Source organism: Balaenoptera physalus (genome assembly GCF_965194825.1).
Source record: "Balaenoptera physalus genome assembly, chromosome: 8".
In the NCBI taxonomy this organism is placed as follows: domain Eukaryota; kingdom Metazoa; phylum Chordata; class Mammalia; order Artiodactyla; family Balaenopteridae; genus Balaenoptera; species Balaenoptera physalus.
The window spans coordinates 47709050-47730225 of NC_138887.1; the positions used below are offsets into that span (position 1 = coordinate 47709050).

At 39.0% G+C, this 21176-nt stretch overlaps 1 protein-coding gene and 1 pseudogene across 3 annotated transcripts in view; both read right to left on the reverse strand.

Annotated features, from left to right (window-relative positions):
- LOC309665790 (sugar phosphate exchanger 3 pseudogene) overlaps positions 1–21176 on the reverse strand; it is a 306970-nt pseudogene that overhangs the window by 244306 nt on the left and 41488 nt on the right. The gene's annotated exons all lie outside the window — the stretch shown is intronic.
- The window catches only part of CCDC126 (coiled-coil domain containing 126), a 46365-nt gene that overhangs the window by 21754 nt on the left and 3435 nt on the right, over positions 1–21176 (reverse strand). The window contains exons 2-3 of one of the 2 annotated variants that reach the window (XM_082472521.1): positions 14572–14704; positions 7455–7843 (exon numbers count right to left, since the gene is read on the reverse strand). In XM_082472521.1, the coding sequence (XP_082328647.1) occupies positions 7455–7692 (238 nt within the window). In that variant the 5' untranslated portion in view covers positions 7693–7843; positions 14572–14704. The remainder of the gene's footprint in view (positions 1–7454; positions 7844–14571; positions 14705–21176) is intronic. The other variant, XM_082472520.1, reaches the window with a different exon arrangement.

Genomic DNA, 21176 nt, shown 5'->3' on the forward strand with positions numbered 1-21176 from the left:
GAGATTTGTTTTATGGCCCAGGATATCTATTTTGGTGAATATTCCATGGACTGTTAAAAAACATGTATATCCTCCTGTTGCTGATGGAGTTTCTGTGTATGTAAATAAGATTCCACTGATTAGATTGCGTTCTTCAGATCTTCTATATCTTTGCAGATTTTCTGTCTAGTTTTATCAGTTCCTGAGTGAGGAGTGTTTAAATTCTCAACTATAATTGCGGATTTATCTATTTTTACTTTCAGTTCTATCATTTTTGTAGATACATTTAGGATTGTTATTTCTTCTGGGTGGGCTGACCTTTTTATGATTATATAATTTACTTCTCTGACTCTGGTAGTTTTCTTTGCTCTGAAGTCTATTTTATCTGTTGTTAATGCAGCCACTCCTGCTTTCCTTTGATTAATGTTTGCATGATATATCTTTACCCATCCTTTTACTTTCAGCCAGCCAATATCATTAAATTTGAAGTGAGTTTCTTGTAGACAGCACATACTTGGGTCATGTTTTTTAATTCTGTCTGCCAATGTCCTCTAGTGTATTTAGAACATTTATAATTAATGTAATTTTGATATATTAGGACTTAAGTCTGACATTTCATCTTTTGTTTTGTTGGTTCTGTTTTTCAATTCCTTGTTTTCTTTTTCCTGCCTTCCTATGGGTTACTTGAATATTTTTTAGAATTCTTTTTTTATTTTTCTGTAGGGTTTTTAAATGTCTCTCTCTGTATAGTTTTAGTTGTTGTTCTAGATATTACATCATATACATAACGTGCCACAGTCATTTTACCAATTTGAGTGAGCTTTACCTCTCTTTACCATCTGTGATGGTTCATTTTGGGTCAGCTTGGCTAGGCTATGGTACCTAGACAAATCTACCAGTCTAGACGTTGATGTGAAGGTAGTTTTTAGATGTGATTAGCATTTAAACCAGTAGACTTTCAGTAAAGCAGATTATTTACCATAATGTGGGTGGACTTCATCTAATAAGCTGAAGACCTTAAAAAAAAAAGACTCAGGTTCCTGGAACAGGAAGGAATTTTGTCCCCAGGCTGACTGCCTTCAGACTCAGGACCGCAACACCGGCTCTTGCCAGAATTTTCAGCCTGCCCTGCAGATCTTGGACTTCCCAGGCCCACAACAGCATGAGCCAGTTTCTTAAAGTCCATCGCTCCCTCTCCCTGCTCTGTTTCTATCAAAAACCCTAATACACCATCCTTTTACCCTACTTCATTTATAAGATACTGCCTTAAATATTTCTTCTACATACACTTAGAATCACATTAGGCAATGTTATAATTTTTGCTTCAACCATCATAGTTCAGAAAACTCAAGAAGAAAAGGAACCTACTGACCTACCCTTATTTTTATTTACTGTGTTCTTTCCTTCCTGATTGTTCCAAGGTTCCTCCTTTTTATCATTTCTTTTCTGTTGAGAGAACTTCCTTTAGCCTTCTCTTAGGGTAGGTCTGCTGGTGACAATTTTTTTCCTTCATCTAAGAAATATCTTTGATTTCCCTTAATTCCTAAAGGATATTTTTACTGGGTATAGAATTCTGGAATGATAGTTCTTTTCTTTAAGCACTTAAAACAAAATATGCCACCTATTTCCGGCCTTGATGGTTTCTGATGAGAAATCCACTGTCATTTGAATTGTTTTGTCACTATAAGTAAAGTGTCATTTTTCTCTAGGTGCTTTTTTTAAAAAATAAGTTTATTTATTTATTTTTATTTTTGGCTGCATTGGGTCTTTGTTGCCGTGCACAGGCTTCTCATTGCGGTGGCTTCTCTTGCTGTGGAGCACGGGCCCTAGGCATGAGGGCTTCAGTAGTTGTGGCTTGCGGGCTCTAGAGCACAGGCTCAGTAGTTGTGGTGCACGGGCTTAGTTGCTCCGCGGCATGTGGGATCTTCCCAGACCAGGGCTGGAACCCGTGTCCCCTGCATTGGCAGGCAGATTCCTAACCACTGGGCAACCAGGGAAATCCCTCTAGGTGCTTTAAAAACATTTTCTTTTCTAGATGCCCTTTTAAGTTTTCAGAAGCTGAATTACAATGTACATTGGCATGGGCTTTTCTGAACTTATCCTACTTGGGGTTCACTCAGCTTCCTGAATCTGAGGTCTATGTCTCTTGCAAAATTTGGGAAGTTGGTAGTCATTATTTTTTTGAGTACTTTTCCAGCTCTGCCCTCATTCTCTTCTCCTTCCAAAACTCTGACAACACAAATGGTATAATCCCACAGGTCCCTAAAGCGCTGGGATTGTTTTTTTTTTAAGTCTATTTTCCCTCTGTTGTTCAGATTGTGTAATTACATTATTCTACAATCCAGTTCACTGATTCTTTCCTCTGTCCTCTCCTTCCTGCTTTTGAGTCAATCTGCTGACTCACACATTTTATTTCAATCATTGTATTTTTCAGTTCAAAATTTTCCATTTGGTTTTCCTTTATATGCTCTATTTATCTGCTGAGACTTTCTATTTCTTTGTTGATGCTTTCTGTTCTTTCACTTGCTTTGTGTTCATTAATTCCTCATTGAAGCACTTTTAATGCTGACTACTTAAAAACTTTTTTCAGATAACATCTGTCATTGGTTGTCTTTTTTCATTCAGTTTGAGATTTTCCTGGTTCTTGGTATGACAAGTGATTTATACTTAAAACCTGGACATTTACATATTTTGTTATGAAAGTCCAGATCTTATTTAAACTTCCTATTTTAGATAGTTTTCTCTGATATCACTGTGGCAGGGCAGAGGGCTGTCACCTTGTTACCACCAGGTGGAGGCAAAAGTCTAGGTTCCCACTTAGCCTCCACTGTTACCTGTGAGCTCCTCATCACTGCTGGATGGAAGTGGGAGTTCCAGGTGCCCTCGTACTCTTCACTGACATTGTGACAGGGATTGCTCTTTACCACTGGGCCATGGTAAAAGTCCTGAGTCTCCACTAGGATTCCTCTGACATCACCCCCAGAGGGAAGGAGATGAGCACCTCATTACTGCCATGCGAGGGTGGAAGTCCTGGCTCCCCATGTGGTCTCCACTGGTACCATGTGGTGTGGGGGGAGTTTGGATGCCTCATTATAGCCTCACAAGGGGGAAGTCTATGCTCCTCACTTAGTCTTTGATCATGTGGTTGGCAGTGCAGTCACCAACTTTTTTCTGAGGTGTCTGGCTGGAGGAGAATGGTTTCCTGTCTAAAAGTTTTCTGTCTTGCTAGGCTACCCCTTCTTTGGCTACAGAGAACAGCCTTCTGTTGGGATATTTGTTTTATTTTGTTTTGTTTTTATCTGTGCCTGGTAGCATTTCTTAATTTTCAGAAAGCATTTAAATATTAATACTGAACTGCTCTCCAATTCTCTGAAAATATTTTTGGAGTCCACTTTTTTTTAAAGTGTTCAGCAACCACAGTAGATAGTAAAACTAAAACTCTTAAAAGAAAGCAGGGTCCAACTTCGGATGGGAAAGCCTGAGGTGTTATAAGACTGGTGTTGCTGTACATTCAGGTGTAGGAAACCACGTGTCAACTGCAACGTGTTCTATAACAGTCACTGGGCATCAGAACAAGAACCCCCAATTCACTGTTCTAGACAAACCCCAGAATCCAAAAGAGATGTTACATGGGAAGAAACAAAAATCTTCTTTTCTTAGGGAAAACTAAGAATGCTGAGAATAAGACATAAGACAGTTAGAAATGTTATCTTAAAGAGAAAGCACAAGTTACTGCTCAAGATTTGCAGACAGTAATCTTTAGAGTTGAATTGATTTGTTCATGGCCTTTGCAATAGTAACAATTCATTGTAGACTAGCATTTAAAAAAATATATTAGCTTATGTTTATTTTACCAACTAGGAAAATCACGTTAAATAGCTCAAGGGAAGACCATTCAATAAATATTTTTGATGGACTAGCCTTTTTGTATAGTAGCAATGAAAGAAATGGTTTTTATAGATGGCTGAAAGTGCAAGTTCTCCAGAACTCATGAAATTCCCATCTTACTGTCCTTCCAAATTAATGGAGGAAAGGACAGAATTTAAGTAATGAAACTGAAATAACTGGCTACCTAGTTTGGAAAAAAGACCCTGCATCTCTTACTGCTTCCATCAGAAATCTCAACTATATTACAGACATAAACGTTAAAAAAAAAAAAAAAAAGGTAATATGTTAGAATGATTAGAATGTAAGTTTTGGAAGAAACATTTTAAGCATATAACTAAACCATAAAAAATGATGGACATGTTTTACCATAAGATTTTTAAAAACAATATACCAAGTTGTTAGACAACTGAAAAATCAGAGGAAAAACATTTGCTACGTACACTGACAGCATGAATATCTTTATAAAAAATCAGTCAATTAAGAAACTTCCCAGCACAAAAACTGACAAAGGATACAAACAATTCATTCTCACATACAAGAAATACAAATAGCCAACAAACAAGAAAGTCTTTCAACCTCTCCTGTAAACAAAGAAATGCAAAAGCAAACAATTAGAAGCCACTTAAAATTAAATAGAATTGGTGTAGTGGGGAGCAACTGGCACTTTCGGAATTCCCTGGTGGTGCAGTGGTTAAGAATCTGCCTGCCAATGCAGGGGACACTGGTTTGAGCCCTGGTCCAGGAAGATCCCACATGCTGCAGATCAGCTAAGCCCATGTGCCACAACTACTGAGCATGCGCTCTAGAGCCCACGAGCCACAACTACTGAAGCCCGCGCGCCTAGAGCCTGAGCTCCCCAACAAGAGAAGCCACTGCAATGAGAAGCCTGCGCACCACAACAAAGAGTAGCCCCCATTCGCCACAACTAGAGAAAGCCCACACACAGCAACGAAGACCCAATGCAGCCAAAAATAAATAAATAAATAAATCTATTAAACAAAAAAAGAAAGAAAGAAACCGGCACTTTCACTCTGGTGGGAGAATGGTAGTAGGCCGGTAGGGCCACCCTGGAGGGCAATCTGACAAGTGTCTATTAAATTTAACAAGTGTCTATTAAATTTAAGGTGCATACCTTCAGCCAAAAAATTCCACCTTGAGGAAATCTATCCTTCTGAAACATTCACACAAACATAAAATGCCCACACATTTATCACTCACACATATATTTAATATACACAGACACACATATATCACAGCACTAAATCCAGCACACAAGGTTAGCAATAAATTATCCATTACTACAGAATAAGCAGAAAAAAAGGAATATTTATAAAATGAAACAATGTTGTCATTAAAAAGATGAAACAGACCTATCTGTAATAACACGGAAAGATATCTACAACAATTAGGTGAAAACAAATAAGCTGCAAACTAGTATATATAGTACAATCCCATTTTCAAAATAAAACAATGTGCTTGACGAACAATGTGTCTGCAAACTACGGCTGGCTGGCTGCCTGTCTTTGTAAAAAAGTTTTACTGGAACATAGCCATGTTCATTTATTGAAAAGGAGACCACATGACCCACAAAGCTGAAAATATTTACTATTTAGCCCTATAAGAAAAAGTGTGCTATCCCCGATATATGCCAAATTAACTGACATTCTCTCTCTCTGCTCTACTTTTACTTATCTATGTTGTACATTTCTATAATATTTGAATGCTTATAATTTTTTTATAATCAGAAATAAGCAAAAAACATTTCAGAGAATTGGTTAAATACCATGTGGCCATTAAACGATGCAGGCATATATTCATTGATATTGAAATATCTCTACCATACATTAAATTTTAAAATACAGTTTATAGGATACCATGTGTATATGAGTCTCATTTTGCTTTTAAAACTGAGTTGTTATGCACAGCTGGGCAGCATAGAACAGTTACCTTTTAAAATATCACAGTTATTTTGCTCAAGCGGAAAGAACTTTTTTCCAAGTATTTCTCTTGTTCCAAAAGAATTGCTTCTTCACTGTTTCTATCAGTGTCCTTGGACTAAGCAGAATGCAGAACAACACAACATCTACATGTCTATCTGCCACAAGTACCTCCATCTCCGTTTACACCAATTCCTTCATCTCTAGTCATCGATATTTGATCCTTAAGAGCCAATGCAGACTAACCCTCATCACTTCAAAGACACCATCATAAGTGGCAGAAGAAAAAACAGAAAGTGTCTTGGGCATTCCCAGATAAAGATGGTAAACTCAACCAAGGCACTTAACCTCTGCTGACTCTGGCTACCCTACCAAAATAGTAAAGGTGTTTTTTTCTCTTTTTTTTTTAAAAGCATAAATCCATGGGGCCAAAACAAAGATAGCAAGAGAGGAGACAACAGCAACAGCACTCCAGAAGCTGGAAAGCATATGGATGAGTGTTAACTGATTAAGCAGACCTGAAAAACTTGGATATTAAAAGAGAAACCAAAAAGAAATTGAAAAAAATAAGAAAAATCAAAGAGCAATTCATTTTTCTCCACAGAAGCCCATCCCTAAAAGGTCCACAAATAGCTGCGCCAGGTACCAATGAAAACAGGGTGAAAAGGGGACCAAAAACAGAAGGACTGGGTGAAAATTTATCTATAAAGCAATTTGATTTCTAAACTTTCTTTACCACTCCAAACTAGACAACAGTCCCTCCACCATTGCAGAAAATCTGAGATGTGTTTTTGGAAGCCAGTAAAACATTTAAGGGCTTGGGCACCAAACTGAAAACTGGGGAAGTAAGTGAAAGTTCACATAGTGAGTGCTGAGGCTACCCCTCCTCCCCCACCCTTTTCCTCCCATTCAGATCCCACAACACTTGGAGGCATATACATCCTGCAAGAGACTGGAAGTCCTTCTCTAGAGAATCTGACCAGCTCAAGAGAAAAGACCTAAGTATACTAATATATACCAAAAAATAGACACTGATACTATGTAATAAAGAATTTGGCTGGCCTTTGTCCCAGGTTCCTGGGAGGTAGCCTCTAAATGCCTGGACGTTCCAGACTGATTGTCTTTGTTATTCATGGTGGGCCCCTAAATAGTTTGTGCTGAGATAACTCAGAATGGGGGTTCGCCATGTCAGAAAGACCAACCCTGCGATTAGAGGGTTAGGGCTTTTCAGTTGGGGGAGGCAGGGGAGATGGGGAAATTGAGTTCAACCAAGTGGCTAATGATTCAATCATACCTACACAATGAAACATCAATAAAAATACTGATATGTAGAAAAAAGTCATTATTTGAGAGATACATATGGAAATACCTAGCAGTGAAATGTCACAATTTTTAATTTAAATATTCTCCAAAAATTGGAGAAAACAAATATTGCAAGATGTTAAAATTGTTAAAATCTAAGTGATGGATATATGGGTATTTATCATGTTTCTATTTTCAGTACATTTGAAATTTTTCATAATAAAAAGTCAAGATAAAATTACTTTGGGAACACCTGTGCATGAAGTCGTGAGTTGGATTTCCATGACTATCTTTAAATGGGGACAGGATGAAGAGAAGAAAACTAGGAATATTCTACCGTTATCTTACCATATCCTGCCAGAGAAGCGCCATTCTCGACATCCACTGTGTTCTTATTTTCCTCTGCTAGAGCTTTAACGTATCTTTTGCTTAAATCTAGTATTTGTTCACGTAACTTGACACTGCTTTGATGTCTTGGTTGTTGAAAAGTATAGTGCAGTAACATCAATCCCCAAATGAGTCCAAATATAAGCAACAGTAAACTCAATTTCTGGGACATATTTTTTCTTGAGATTGTAAAAATCATTTCTGATGAAGCAAACAGACTCAACTGAAAAATGGTAACTAGAGGCAAGCCACCAAACAATCAAGACCTTTGAAAGAAGAAAGAAAAAAATCTCCTCCTCTAATGTATATTCTTCATCTTCAGCAAGGTTGCCTCCAACTCTCAATTAACTCTGAAAAATTGAGAAGAAAAAAGGTGATTAGTCTTAACCTACATCAGTAACAGAATAGACAATGACAGATAAGAAGAGATTCTATAAACAGTTTTTATTTGGAACTGTATCATCTTCTTTGATAACTTTCTCTACCACTAAATAAGCTTCTGGGTCTTTTATCAGCTCCATTTACACAGCTCTTCAACAATTTAAACTAGAAATAAATGTCAATTCATTAAAACTACCTGAAAGAAATGCCACCATGGTCACAAAATTCTTTGAATGACTTCTCATCATTTGTAACTAAAACTATGGATATATAAGATTTATAGGAGATCTCAGTCTATTCAAATACAGGTCACCAACCTAAATGTGTAAAAGCAATTCCTCCTCCTCCTGCTTTAAAAAAAAAAGAGGTTGATGCCAAAATGAAAGTAAGAAATAAGGAAAGGTGAAACAGACGGAAGATGAAAAAGGCTGTCTGACTTAAAAAAATAAAAAAATAAAAAAATAAACCCACAATATAAGAATGCCAGTATTTGAAAATGTCACTAGAAAATACTACTAATGGCAATGAGATAATCTTAAAAAGCATCCAATCTAAGATGAAAAATAAGTTGTAATTTCTAAGTTCACACTTTTAAGTTTATACCAGACATGACATGCGCTAAAACAGGTAGAAAATTTTTTTTACCTTTCCAAATTTACAATTCTAAATTTTAGATAATGCAGGCATTTTTATAATTTATAAAATTTTAAAATTTTTATAATTTAAGGAAAAATTGAAAGGTTATACTTCAGTTTTTTAAAAAAGAGAAAGGTAATGACAATCATGGAATCTTCAAACACCTGGACAGTAAGAATGTGCATGAATCACCAAAGTGTCCAGTGAAGAAAACTCTTCAATTACATCTAATGGAGTCAAATTCTTTAGGAAGAAATATACCTGGAGTCAAAAAGTGCAATTAACAGCTTAATGAAAATAATCTTAAGAACTTTTTAACTTCCTAGAGTAGTATGGTCAAATAAAACATACTAATTCTAACCCACTTAATAGGGTATAATCAGTGAACTAAAAAAATCTACTTTGAGGATAATAAGACTAGAAATGAATACAGTATCAATAAAGGCAAAGCACTCAATCATTTTCAACACATATTTATGAGCCAGCATATATGCTAGGCAGTAGGAAAACCATGTTTTACCCTAGAAATTTGCTTTCCGGCATAGGTGCTTTCAAACCTTTTTTAAAATAAAATAAGAAAGTATTTACTCAATAATCTTATGCAAAATATCAAAACACAAAACAAATACAATCAAAGCTTCTCTAGCAGATGCATGTGTGTTGAGGTATGTGTAAGTGCGGGACCTCCTGCCCTGCCAATTCTTGTTCAGAAAATGACCACTCTTACTCTCCCCAACCCTGCTACCTAGTCCCTGACATGCGTCTAATAAATCCTGGAGCTCCAAGGTCTGAAGAACACCAATCTACTCTTGTTGAAGTGTACTCATCCTGCCAAACCTCACTACAAGCATGACTACACCACTAACTGGGTATTTTAATTACTATGGTAAACTAATAACAGTATTAAAAATTAGGAATTAACTCATTTTCTAATTTTCTTCCACTTCTGCTTTTTTCTTTAGTTACCATGCACACAATAAATCCCCTCAGATCTCACTGAAACAAAACCATTAATATCAATACTGGATTTTACTAAACTTTGCTTAGCAAAGTAATGTAAACGTTAGCTAATATTTTTTTCTACAAAGATTTTTACATTTGAGTTCAGAAAGTAGAAATTCTGGATTCTCAAACAAAATTTTAAAACATTCTTTGATACATGTATGTTAAATGTATCTTTTATAAATCTTTACAGGCTCCTATGTCTTTTCAAGTTTGACGTATATTCCTTAATGAGGAACCAGGATACTGCTTTAATCGCTGCAGTACAGTTTCTTGATTGTTTCTCCTTTGTCTCTGCATACCCATACTTCCCTGATTAGCAACTGTTTGAATCTGCCCTTCGAAATTCGAGGAAGTCTAAGAGGCTGAAGTCTTTACCCCACAAGTAAGAAAAGGGGGACATGGAAGGGCTTTTGTACCCAGGTGGGCCCCACAGGGTCCTGCTCAGTTTCAAAATCAGGGACTCAAAGAGGAACTTGTACACCCGTGTTCACTGCAGCACTGCAAGGTGGAAACAACAGATGAACAGATAAACAAAATGTGGTATATATATATACAAAGAAATACTATTCAGCTTTAAAAGATAATAAAATTCTGATACAAGCTACAACATGGATGAAACTTAAAGACATTATGTTGATACTAAGTTAAAGAAGCTAGACACAAAAAGACAAATATTATATGATGCCACTTACATAGGTACCCAGAAGAGTTAGATACAGAGATAGAAAGTAGAAAGGTAGATACCAGTGGCTAGCGGGATGAGAGAATGGAGAGTTATGGTTTAAAGTTTAGAGTACAGGGACTTCCCTGGCAGTCCAGTGGTTATGACTCCACACTTCCACTGCAAGGGGCCAGGCTGGATCCCTGGTCAGGGAACTAAGATCCCACGTGACGCGTGGCACAGCACAGAAAAAAAAAAACAAGAAAACAAAAATAAAGTTTAGAGTACAGAGTTTTACTTTGGGATGAAGAAAAAGTTCTGGAGATGTACAGCAGTGATGGTGAGGTAGGAGGTAGATGGGCTCCTGGGCTGGGCAGCTGGAGTTTGTCAAGCGGAGTAAATCGTAGTTTGTTTTCCCTGACACTTCAAGGTAAGAGTTAATGGCAGAAGCTGAGCTCTGCTGGAGTAAAGAGATAAGATGACCACATCTATCACTACTGAGGTCAAGGAGACCTCCCCTGTTGCACGTGCACAGGAAGGCTCCTCAGGGGTCAAAAGGGAGGGGACACTACCCCCATAATATGTGCTGTCAAATTTTCCCAGAGGCCTCCACACTGGAATCCATCTTGGCTAAAAGATGCACACACATATTGGATAGGGCCCTGGGACAGGTCAGATGTGGGAAAATAGCCAAGATAATTGGCCAGAGGAAAACAAAAACCCTGAAGAACTGCCCCATGTAAGGAATTTAAATCACCTTTCTGGTGCACTCCTCATCAGGGAGGATAGCCACACTCTTCTCTGGGTGTGTATTTCTACTTTGCTTCTGCTCTAAATAAGCTGCTTCTTTGTTCTCTTTGCACATACAGTGCCTCCAATAAACTCTGTGCCTGCTTTACAATGTCTCTTTGGGGAATTCTTTCTTCAAAGAGGACAAGGACCAAGGTCCTCTCACCTGCCGACATCAATGGTTGCACAAGAACATGAAAGTACTTAATGCTTCTGAACTGTACACTTAAAAATGGTTAAAATGGTACATTTTATATTATATATTTTACCACACACAACCCTTCAACGCACTATGGAGAACAGTATGGAGGTCCCTTAAAAAACTAAACATAGAACTACTATATGATCCAGCAATCCCACTCTTGGGCATATATCCAGAGAAAACCATAATTCAAAAAGATACATGTGGACTTCCCTGGTGGCGCAGTGGTTAAGAATCCACCTGCCAATGCAGGGGACATGGGTTCGAGCTCTGGCCTGGGAAGATCCCACATGCTGTGGAGCAACTAAGCCCATGCGCTCTAGAGCCCGCGAGCCACAACTACTGAAGCCTGCGTGCCTAGAGCCCGTGCTCCGCAACAAGAGAAGCCACCGCAATGAGAAGCCCGTGCACCACAACAAAGAGTAGCCCCCAGTCGCCGCAACTAGAGAAAGCCTGCGCACAGCAACAAAGACCCAACACAGCCATAAATAAATAAATAAATAAATAAATAAACTTATTTAAAAAAAAAAAAGATAACACGCACCCCAATGTTCACTGCAGCACTATTTACAATAGCCAGGACATGGAAGCAACCTAAATGCCCATCAAGATGTGGTACATATATACAGTGGAATATTACTCAGCCACAAAAAAGAATGAAATAATGCCATCTGCAGCAACATGGATGGACCTAGAGATTGTCATACTGAGTGAAGTAAGTCAGACAGAGAAAGACAAATATCGTGTGGTATCACTTATACGTGGAATACAAAAAAATGGTACAAGTGAATTTATTTACAAAACAGAAATAGAGTCACAGATGTAGGAAACAAACTTATGGTTACCAAGGGGGAAAGGAGGGGAGGGATAAACTGGGAGACTGGGATTGACATATACACACTACTATGTATAAAATAGGTAACTAATAAGAACCTACTATATAGCACAGGGAACTCTACTCAATACTCTGTAATGATTTACATGGGAAAAGAATCTAAAAAAGAGTGGATATATGTATAACATTCACTTTGCTGTACAGCAGAAACTAACACAACATTGTAAATCAACTACATTCCAATAAAAATTAATTAAAATAAAAAACTCTTCAACAGTTTCCCACTGTACTTAGAATAAAATTAAAACTATTTACTGAAACCAAGCAGGACCCTGTGGGGTCCTCCCAGGTACAAATGTCTTTCCACGTCCCCCCCCCCCCCATTTCTTATTTGTAGGGAAAAGGCTGCAGCCTCCTAGGCCTCCCCTGCATTCCAAACGGCAGATTCAAACAGATACTCACAAAAGGCAGGGAATGCAGAAACAAAGGAGGAGCAGGCAAGATACAATAGTGACGGGCTGCCCTGGTGGTGCAGTGGTTAAGAATCCCCCTGCCAATGCAGGGGACACAGGTTCGAGCCCTGGTCTGGGAAAATCCCACATGCCACAAAGCAGCTAAGCCCTTGTGCCACAACTACTGAGCCTTCGCTCTAGAGCCCGCGAGTCACAGCTACAGAGCCTGCATGCCACAACTACTGAAACCCATGCATATAGAGCCAGTGCTCCGCAACGAGAAGCCACTGCAATGAGAAGCCCACGCACTGTGACAAAGAGTAGCCCCCACTTGCCGCAACTAGAGAAAGCCACACGCAGCAATGAAGAACCAAAGCAGCCAAAAATAAATAAATAAATAAAAAAAAAGATACAATAGTGATAAGCACAAGATTCCGGAGTTCAGGGTTTTTGAGCAGGAGCTGCCCATTCTCCTTGCACGGTCCTTGCAATAAACCTTTCCTAGCTCTGAACTCACATTGGTTAGTTTGGCCTCACTGTTCATCAGGCATACAAACTTGTGTTCAGCAACACGACCACAATCCCGAAGGTTCTGCATAGCTGACTTCTACCCTTATCTCTGTCTGTCCTAATCTCACACCACTTCCCCCTTGCTCACTGTGCTACAGCCCAGCTAGGTGAAACACACCAAATTCTTTCTGAACTCAGGGTCTATACAACTGCTATTCCCCTGCTTGAAATGCTCTCCCCATGGCTTATTCCTTTTCATCCTGTAGTATTTAGCTCAAATGTCACCTCTTCAAAAAGTAGCACTCCCACCCCTACCCCACCTCCAGCCTCAAAGAACTCTCTATCAATCTCCATATGAAATTATGTATAGTACAATCCTCCCTCAGTATCTGCAGGGGACTGGTTCCAAGACCACCAGTAGATACCAAAATCCACAGATGCTCAAGTCCCTCATATAAAGTGGCATAGTATTTGCATATAACGTACGCACATCCTCCTATATACTTTAAATCATTTCTAGATTACTAATAATACCTAATACAATGTAAATGTTATATAAATAGTAGCAAATTCAAGTTTTGGTTTTTGGAACTTTCTGGCATTTTTATTCAATATTTTCAATCCACGGTTGAATCCGCAGATGCAGAACCCGCAGATACAAAGGGGTGACTATATTCTATCTTTAAAACCTTAACTAAGTTATTTTATCCCCCTATACCCTAATGTCCTCACTTATATCACAGAGACAACAGTACCTATGTAATACTGGTGAGGATAAATGACACCTCATACTACTAATGTCAATAAATGTTAACATTTATTATTAGTATCAGGTACTTACACAGCAATGCCAGTAATTCTTAACAATCTTAGTAACCTGAGTTAATACAGGGGATGTTTTACTAGACCCAAATAAAACTCCTGATTAGCTCTCATGTCCCTCCCAGAAACCAGTCCCCAAAGACAAAATTTATTTCCCACTAATCACAGAAATATCTCCCCCAATCAAGCCAATCTCTGTCTCATTCAGTAACAATAATAATGTTACTCGAAAACTGGGTTCGCCTTTTGATGGGTGTTGAGCCAAAAGACACAACCAAGCCGAAGATCGGAAGGAAGGATTTATTATCACTTGCAGCAAGTAAGGAGGGATCTTACCCAAAGCAGTGTCTCTCGGAACAGCAAAATTGGGGAAGTTTTAAGCTGAGAGTATATGCATATTCAGGAAAGGGCTTGGGCAGCCCACGCTTTATTTGATTTAAGTCAGAAGGATCAGAAAAGGTCAAAGTCATCCCTTAGGTTCCAGCTGATCTGGTAGTTGAGCACTTCAGGCTAATCTTCACCACTGAAACAGAACTTGGAGCCTTTACAACTGATATCATTATCTTTGCTTGAATGTTTCTGCATTCTTCTGTGCCCTTAAGATCATTCATTACTGAGACCTATTCAAGGGCAAGCATTATGGCTAGGCTTAGATCACAAAATGGCTTAGGCCAAAAATGGCTTCTCTCAGGTCAAGAAAGCCATGCCTGGTTCTCTTCCTCCAGGGACCCCCTACCCTATCTACTTACAATAATACCTTACATTTATATAATATTTTTATTTACCAGATATGTTTCCTTACATCCTCTCATTCAGTCAGTAGCAGTCAGGCTGCAGTCTTGAAAAAAATTTCTTCGCAGAATTTTTGGACAACATGAAATACCGCATTGGTAGTAGTCACTGAAGAATTACCCAGTCCTAAAAGATGACATAATAGCATGCTGTTGATGAGAACAGTTCCTCTTCCATATAGCCTAAAATGAGACTAGAGTATCTGCTTAAATGCTACCTGCGCCAGAAGGATTTCAAAACCTCATAACCTTACTCTAGCCCACTTTGGCCTTCTCTCACATCTCACAGCACATTACTTTATACCAACTGATTTTACACATCATATCACTCAGTCACGTGTGTAAGCCTTGTCTCTTTAAGTCCCAGGTCCTTTAAGGGCAAGAGTAACATGCCCTACACTGCAGCCACAACTCCCACACAGCCTGGAGAACAATCAGCAGAGATGCCTTGTATTTAAGCACACCCCTGAGCCTAACCCCAGCATCTCCCAGGCACCAATATGACCTCCCTGCAATGTTTCTGGGGGGTAGACGGGCAGAGGAGATGGGAATGTCAAGATAAAATTACAGGGCTTCCCTGGTGGCGCAGTGGTTGAGAATCTACCTGCCAATGCAGGGGACACGGGTTCGAGCCCTGGTCTGGGAAGACCCCACATGCCGCGGAGCGACTGGGCCCGTGAGCCACAGTTACTGAGCCTGCGCGTCTGGAGCCTGTGCTCCGCAACAAGAGAGGCCGCGATGGTGAGAGGCCCGCGCACCGCGATGGTGAGAGGCCCGCGCACCGCGATGAAGAATGGCCCCCACTTGCCGCAACTGGAGAAAGCCCTCACACAGAAACGAAGACCCAACACAGCCATAAATAAATAAATAAATAAAATATTTTTTAAAAAAAATACTTTAAAAAAAAAAAAAAAGATAAAATTACAGTCGGTGGGTTGCATATCCACAGATTGGACCAACTGCAGATAGAAAATATTTAAGAAAAAGAAATTCCAGAAAGTTCAAAAAGCAAAACTTGAATTTGCCATGCACCGGCAACGATTTACATAGCATTTACATTGTATTAGGTATTATAAGTAATCTAGAGATGGTTTCAAGTACACAGGAGGACGTGTGTAGGTTATATATGCAAATAATATGCCATTTTATATAAGGCACTTGAGCATCCCATAGATTTTGGTATCCATGGTTGTGCGCTGGTAAAGGTGGGGGTGGACCTGGAACCAATGCCCTGAGGACACCGAGGGACAACTGTATCTTCAATTATCCATTTCTAGGCTGGAAGGACCTGAGAAGAAATCTAATTCAATCTTCTCACATTTCAGATGAAAGAAGTAAAGCCCAAAGATGTTAACTGTCCTGCCTAAAATGAGGCAATGAGTTAGTGGCAGAAAGTGCACTGGTCCTGAACACTGGTCCTGACTCAGTATTTAGGTTTTTCTCTATACTATACTACCTCCTGTACCTCCATTAGAAGGACTGCATTTGTAAGTACTGAATGAACTGTAATATTAAATGAACCATGTTCTTTTTTGCTTTAAAGGAACGTAACAAGAAAACAGTAATGGCGGTTTAGGGCAATGATCCTAAAATTCTGAAGATGTGTAATTTGGACTGTTCTTTAAATTATCAAGTTCACATATTAAAGTTCAAATATGTTGATTCACATAAATCAAAGTATTACAAAGTTGCTACAAGAAGAATTTAAGAAATCTTCAATCTCTGTTTTATTTTTTTTAACACAGGCAAAAAACTACAATAGAAAAAATATGAAGTAAAACAAAGATAAATACAAGGTCTTCTGTATGTAGATATCTTCACCATGATCAATAAATACAATGATAAGAAAGAACACATTTCCAGAAAAAAAAGGAACGGAGTAGGGGGGATGCAGAAAGAGCCATATTCAAACACAACCTTTACTACGTGCAGTTTCATTTAAAGCATGAAAGAACTTGAGTTATTCATTCATTTGCTCACTTATTCATTCACAATATTTATTAAAGCACCTACTATGTGCCAGAAACAGGAGATGTAAAAGATGAAACGAGACAGGATTCCTGCTCTTCTGGAGATCATGCTTTAGTAGGAGTGGGATGGTAACAAGCAAACACAGAAACAAGCCAATTGCAGCTTGTGATAAATTGCTATGGAAAAAATAAACAGGGTGATGTGAGAATGTGTGAGGAGTCTACATGAGGTATGAGGGCAAGGAAGGCCCTCTAAGGAGGTCTGATCTGAGAAAGAAGAGGAAGTACAAAGTCTGGTTCCAATTTCCTTCTAACTAAAACCTTTAGAACTCCAACCAGAATCTTGGGAGGAGGAGTAAATTCCTCATTCCTAGTCTCCTCAGTACAAACACAAGAGAATGAGAGGGATCCCAATCCCCACATGGAATGGCCTGGTTTGGAGAACTCGTCCAAAGTGAACAAAAGGAAACTCACAACCAAAGAAAGCTCTATATTCGCCTTTCTTACGAAAACGGCAGTTCCACTGTTTGGTAACATATGAACAGTAATGACCTGACATGGTGGACTTTACACAGAAAAACATAGTCTTTTTGGCGTTTTCTACTATGAAGAGGGCGGTGGTAAGATGAGGCAGGAATAAAGTCTATATAGCAATCCACTGGCATGTTACTTTACAACTGTTATTAAGCATTTTAAATACAATTTTTCAAACTCTAAAATATTCCTGGTTAAAAAACACAAAAGTAGAAAAACAAAGAACATGGGGAAATTTTTTTCTTAATTTGTATATTTACTGTGTTACAGGTCTTAATGCATTCACTCCAATTTACAAGATTTACACATAAGCAAAGATCTGTTCAAAGTTCTATTATGCCACTTGCCAAACAGCAAACATGCAAGCAACTAGATGTCTGAGCAATTTTTCAGTGGTTTCTCCCTAGCCAAACACCTAAAGACAAATATGTTAGTACATTATTACTAGGGAAGAGTAAAGATGGAGAATCAGTGAATATTTAAACCAGAACACCCTCATTTTAAAGATAAGGAAAGTGAAGCACAAGGATAATGACTACCCAATGTCAAAAGAATGGGGGAAATTAGGCATCCAAACTCTCAGCTCAGGACTCCAGTGCTATTTCAAAAGCAAGGAACAAGAATCTACTTTTCAACTGGCACTTTTTAAACAAGATGAAACAGAAACCTTCAGAGTAGGTTGTACACAATACAGATTTTGTTTTGTGAAATTTTTTTCATTTTTTTTATATATACATTTTTCATACACAGATATGCACACACAGAGTTACATATCTATGGAGTCTTGAGGTAAAAAGATCTCTTGCTACGGGTTGCAGTCAAAAATATTAAAAACACTACATTTCACACTGCCTATCTTGAAATACTTCCTTGCATTTATATTTTTATGCAAACGTTGCAAAGAGCAAGGCTGAAAACATTAATGGATGGCCAGTCCTACCTTGGAAATCTCTCCTTCAAATCCCATTTTTGCATTCATTCAGTGCTCTACTTTTTGTGCCGTTGACTACAGCTAAAGTAACTATCGACAGCGATAGCAGCAACTAGCAAGCACAGAAGCTCTCATTCAGCCAAAGGTGCTAGAAGAATCACTGCCTATTGGTCTCCTAAGAAATTTATAGCTGGAAAAGCAGATATTTATTACAAAAAGACACAGTATGCTCACTAGAGCGCAGAGGTTCAGAGAGTTCTCTCCAAGAAAAGAAATAAGTATGCCACAGACTTGCCTTTGAATGTAATTTCAGGGGAAAGGCTCATTCCTAAAATATTTTCTATTTTCTCTACATAACATTGCCTGAGGCTAACATCTAGGGAAAAAAATTTAACATAGGACACAGCATCCACTCCTAATTAGGTCTAAGATTTAAAATGTGAACTGCCTTGGGAGAAGCTACACTAAAATTCCAGCTAAGATACAGAAATATCACATCTCAAGATACAAGATCATTTTTCAATGGCATACTGGGGAGAGGCAAGAGAAGACAACAACATTGAAGAGTATAAAGACAGATAAAAGAAAATGGGTAAAATAAGTCAGGGTTAAGAAGAGAATGTTAGAGCAAAAGGGAAACTACCCAATCACTATGTCACAGTAGAAGTTTAATCCAAAATATATTACGCACTACTAGATATTTCCGTCTCAGACCCTGACCTCCCCACTGCCTCAGCCAATCATATTTTGTGCCACATGACCCCATGTCCCCTTCCACAGCTAACTAGACTAGCACTGGGCACGTTTGCCTGAGGCCTCCAACAAAAATTGGCCCCTAAAAAACCCAATATGTTGGGAGTAGGAGCAAAAAGTAAAAGAAATCACACAAAAAAACAATGAAGTTGAATTAGGGATTGACAAACTCAAGTTATATAAAAGCAAGCATAATAAAGAGGCTATGAGTCTGCCTGCCGGTGCAGGGGACACGGGTTCGAGCCCTGGTCTGGGAAGATCCCACATGCCGCGGAGTGGCTGGGCCCGTGAGCCACAACTGCTGAGCCTGCGCGTCTGGAGCCTGCGCGTCTGGAGCCTGTGCTCCGCAACAAGAGAGGCCGCGATGGTGAGAGGCCCGCGCACCGCGATGAAGAGTGGCCCCCGCTTGCCACAACTAGAGAAAGCCCTCGCACGGAAACGAGGACCCAACACAGCCATAAATTAAATAAATAAATAAATAAATAATTTAATAAAGAGGCTATGAGTAAAAAAAAAAGAGATACGTAGTAGGGAGGAAGAGAACTAAGCATGTCAAAAATGCAGAGAAAACATGTGCAGCTCATGAAAGAGGGATGAAGTGGTCAGGAGAGATTTTTGTTTATGGCAGCTTTCTAGTTCTGTCGTGTATATCCCCTTCCTCAAGGTGACGGGAAAAAAAAAAACACCTAAGACACAAATAAATGACTAAAAGGGTTTACATCATTTTTTTTCCACATTAAAAAAGCTTATCATTGCAAAGTCTGAGTTACAAGAGTCCTTGGAATCAGATCAATTCATTATTTGAGAGAGAAGGAAATTGAGGACCGCAAAGGAAACTAGGGTTGTATAAATAGTGACAGAGCTAGGACAAGAACCAAGGTCTCCTGTTTCCATAGTCATTACTCTCTGTCCTACACAGCACTAAATATCACCAACAGAGAAAAATTTTTACTCAAAACGAGTATTTCTGCCACACATTTTTAAATGAATCAGAAATCTTTATGTGCTTTATGCCATCTCCCACAGTTTAAATTTTTCACTTATTTACTCTCTGGTTCTCTGGTATTCTTATGAAATACATTCATTAGATTTCTCCTTTTCTTTGTAAAGGTATTTTTTTTTTAATGCATGTGTCACTCAAGACATTACACAAAATTCATCATGCTCCACTGGCTTTTCCCCACCGTACCTTCAAAAACAGCATTACTCAGAACATGTTGTTTCACAGACTGCACAACAGTGCTTGAACTCAAAAGTAGTACAGAACAGGGCGCTTCCCTGGTGGTGCAGTGGTTAAGAATCTGCCTGTCAGTGCAGGGGACACGGGTTCGAGCCCTGGTCTGGGAGGATCCCACATGCCGCGGAGCAGCTGGGCCCGTGAGCCACAACTACTGAGCCTGCGCATCTGGAGCCTGTGCTCCGCAACGGGAGAGGCCGCGACAGTGAGAGGCCCGCGCACCGCGATGAAGAGTGGCCCCCGCTCACCGCAACTGGAGAAAGCCCTCGCACAGAAACGAAGACCCAACACAGCCAAAAATAAATATAAATAAATTAATTAATTAAAAAAAAAAAAGTAGTACAGAACAGACATTTTAACTGAAAACAATTTCAACTAAGGACCAGAACGATTTCCCTGAAGAAAAACTCAACACCTATGTCACTAAAGTTCAGAGAAAACAGTGCAAGAACAATCGAAACTGAAGAAGAACTAATGTGAAATGTTTCAAGTCATTCCTTGTAAAATGTATTGCAATCATTCAATTTATCCTGAGACCAAAAACTACAACTTGGAAACACAAATCCCAAAGAGGGGAAATTACTAAACAGTGGGAAAGTGTAGAGGAAGAAAAGAAGTTGACATAGGGTAAAGGTGGTGAAGCCCCAAGTCAGGACTACAGCACACCTAAACGCTTATTGTGCCAGAACAAACACTTAAGCTCCTCTAAGGATCCCCTACAGGACACAGCTGGGGGTGGGGTGAATAAGTCCTTGAATCTCAAGCTGATCCACAGAAAAGCAAAGTCATCAATTTCCTAAGAACATTCTCAGCCATCTTAAAACAGCGGAAATTGAGAAGACGGCATATTTTAAAGAATTCTTTGCTTAGGTTTAAGGTGAACAAGGTATATATAAAGTGAAGAACACACAACCTAGAGTGCTAATGATTAAACACAAAACTCACCAATCTAGGGGCCACTTCAGTATAGCTAGTGTATCATACTCAAAAGAATTTTTTCGTCAAGCGAAGAATTCATGGCGTTGTAAGCATATTACTTCTTATTCTAGCATCTTAAAGGTGTGTACTGTTACCGCCATTTGGTGAGAAAATTCAGGCTTAGAGCCTTTAATTAACCAAGGTCACTAAAGCCAGGCAGTGCGTCGATCGGGATTGGAACCCCGGCTGTCTTAAC